The sequence below is a fragment of the Hydra vulgaris genome, chromosome 11 (genome assembly GCF_038396675.1).
Source record: "Hydra vulgaris chromosome 11, alternate assembly HydraT2T_AEP".
NCBI lineage: Eukaryota > Metazoa > Cnidaria > Hydrozoa > Anthoathecata > Hydridae > Hydra > Hydra vulgaris.
The window spans coordinates 51,352,657-51,355,921 of NC_088930.1; the positions used below are offsets into that span (position 1 = coordinate 51,352,657).

General features: G+C 28.0%; 1 protein-coding gene across 1 annotated transcript; it reads right to left on the reverse strand.

Annotated features, from left to right (window-relative positions):
* Positions 1-1,721: 1,721 nt before the first annotated feature.
* Positions 1,722-2,270, reverse strand: LOC136087116 (uncharacterized). The gene has a single exon (XM_065809622.1). The coding sequence runs from the start codon at positions 2,268-2,270 to the stop codon at positions 1,722-1,724; it is 549 nt and encodes a 182-aa protein (XP_065665694.1).
* Between the last annotated feature and the right edge of the window lie 995 nt (positions 2,271-3,265).

A 3,265-nucleotide genomic window follows, 5' to 3' on the forward strand; every position in this document is an offset into this window, starting at 1 on the left:
TAATAACAATATTCAATAGCCTATTAGGCTTCCTTTTCTTTTAGCTTTAAAAAACGTAAATACATTTACATTTTCTTTTTCAATTCCTCGAAAGTATCTTTTTAATCATTTATGTTTTTAATCATGATGAATTAAGAACTAATAGTAGAGGCGACAGTATTGTTTATTGATTTTTTTAATAACAAAGTAACCATCTTTACTTTCTTCCCTACATCGAATTAATTTCGAGACCAGGCCTCTGAAATGAATTTGGCTAATGCTTGGGATAAAAGACGTAATTTTATACACACTAATGAGGTTTTCAATATGTATTTTTAAGTTTGTATTTTATACAAATCAAATCAAATACATTTCGAAATAAGTTATAACATTTCAAGGAAATTTACAATAGTACAAGTACTAGTATAAAGTAAATACCTTAATATACAACGTAACGTTATAGTCAATGATGAAAATAGTAATAATAACTGATATCAATAATACTAATTATAATAATAATGATAATAATAACAACAATAATAATAACAATAATAATAATAATAGTAAAAAAATGATAATAATTATAATAAAAGGAGAATTTCATAAACAAGGACAATAACAGCAGCAGCAAAAATTTAGTGAATAATGACAGCAACAACAAGCATTTAGTACGAAGTAGAGAATGGTTGAATGAAAAGAGATAAATAAATAGATAGATAAATAAAGAGTGTCAAAATGTTAATATTATTAATATTGATTATTAATACTAATATTATTAATATTAATTAATAATATTAATATTATTATTATTACGAAGTAATATTAATAATATTACATTAGATTTAAAGTTATTGTACTGAAAATATATTATTTTCAAGGCTTTATTTTGGAGATGGGACAACCTGATTTGTTTATGGGATTGTCCCCATACTTGACATACATATCTTAGATGGGACCCAAAAATAGAATGGTATATATTTAGCAGAGTTTCTTGATTTACATAATGGCGGACTTTGGCTAGCATTCCATTAGATCTGCTGAGTTTCATTGCTAAGTCATTCAGATGGCCTTGAAAAGAAAGATTAGAATCAATTTTAATCCCAAGATATTTAATAGAGTCTAAAGGATAATAAGTTTTTTTTTCACTTAGCCTGAAATTTAAGTGTTTATTAATTGGTGCCAGATTGGATTTACAGATGATCAGCTCTGCTTTGTTAGAATTGAGAGAAAGTTTATTAGAACAAAGCCACTGAACAAGATTTCCAAGATCGTAATTAATATATTTGTTGATTTTTTGAAGTGATTTTTCAACCAGTTGCATGTTAGTATCATCAGCAAAATGGTAAGCAGTTGAAAAACTAAAAGAAGTATATAAGTCATAAATAAAAAAACAAAAAGAAGTGTTCCTAAAACTGAACCTTTTGAGACGCCATTTGAGCAATTTTGTAAATCAAATTTAGTGCCATTAATGGAAACAAACTATGCTCTGCTTTGGAGATATGAAGAAAACCATTTTAGTGGGGTGCCTCTGATTCCATAGTACTCTAATTTTATGAGAAGGATGGAGTGATCCGCAGTATCAAAAGCTTTTTGCAAATCTTTAAACACCCCACATGCAAAGTACCTATTATCTAGAGCTCTTCTAATCTTCTCAGTAATTTCAATTAGTGCGAGGGTTGTGAATGTTTGCTTCAAAATCCATACTGATGTTGGTATTTGCATTTAAATTTTTCTAGAAACTTCTATAGCCTGTTATGCATAGCCTTCTCAAAAAGTTTGCTTAGGTTGGAAAGAAGGGAAATGGGTCGATAGTTAGAAAAGTCTAGTAAGGAGCCTTTTTTATAAATTGGAATGACTTTATCTTCTTTAAAAACTTCAGGGAATTTGCCACTTTTAAAAGAATAATTTAGCGTAATGCTAAGAGGTTTGGAGATTATGTGAGAGGTAAGCTTAAGAAAAAATCTAGGTATGCTGTTAGGTCCATAACTTTTATCACTTTTAGGAGCATTACTAATAAGACTAGATACCTCATCTTTACTCACAGGGTCAATAAAGAAAATATTAGCATTAGGCAAATAAAGAAAGTCACTATAAGTACGTTTTGATGGCATGATTTCACTGTGTAGTTTTTCACGAATAGAAACAAAGTAGTTATTAAATATATTTGAAACAGTGGCATGGTCTGTGATGATCTTTTCATTCAGATTTAGATGAGTAGGTGTTTTATGTAATTTTACTTTAATATTTATGATATCTTTTATGCCTTTCCATGTATTTTTTATGTTTTTCATGTTGTTATTAAAATAAGTTATGAAGTATGATTTTTTACTAATTCTAAATAAGTTGCTAATTTTATTTCTGTAGAATTTAAATTTTGTGAAAAGTTCACTTTTAGTATCGATGTTTTTACATCTTGCAAATTTTCTATAGAGTTTGTTTTTGACAGAAATAGATTTAAGTAAGCCTTTAGAGATCCAGGGTTTAGATTTAAGTTTATTTTTAGTCAAAGTTTTATAGGACGCACATTGGTCTAAAACTCTATTAAACAATTTTAAAACTTGATGGACGGATTCATTAATATTATCATCTTTTTTAATCATAAGCTTCCAGTTAATTTTAGAAATTTCGAAAATAAATTTGGTAGAGTCGAATTTTTTTAGACATTATTTAGAAATTTTAACTTTATTTGGTTGGCTGGATGTTCCAGGAACACAGACAAATTGAGCAATGTGATCCGAGATAGAAATAGTTAAGTTACCTGATTGAAGATCAGAAGAGTAGAAGTTCATAAAGATGTTATCAGTGAGTGTTTAAGCTATTATACGAGTAGGTATATGGAAGGATTAAATGAGTAAGAACATAAGGTATCAAGGTAGTTGGAAATAGGATTGGATTCACTATAGCTTAGTAGATCTGTATTGAAATCACTCATTAAAAAGATCAGTTTTTGTTCTTTGCTTAACTTTTCAAGAAGTGGAGTTATAAATGTTGTATTAAAATCATTTTGATTTATTGATGGATGACAATATATACAACCAATTAGGACATTTGTTTTGTGAGGCTTAATGATTTCAACAAAAACCGACTCAAGTAATTTTGGTAAGTAAATCTTTATGTCATGACGAACTACATAATTTAAATTAGACTGCAGAAATAAAAGAGCACCAACTTTTTTTGACCTCAGTGGGGCAATGCTCAATATTGAATCCATTAATAGTTATGTTTGTAATATTGGTATCATTAAGATATAAGTTGGATTCAGTAATCCCTATAACTATAGGTATAA

Excerpts from the sequence above, each read along its gene's own strand:
- LOC136087116 (XM_065809622.1), bottom strand. The coding sequence starts at position 2,270 with ATGAAAAACATAAAAAATACATGGAAAGGCATAAAAGATATCATAAAT.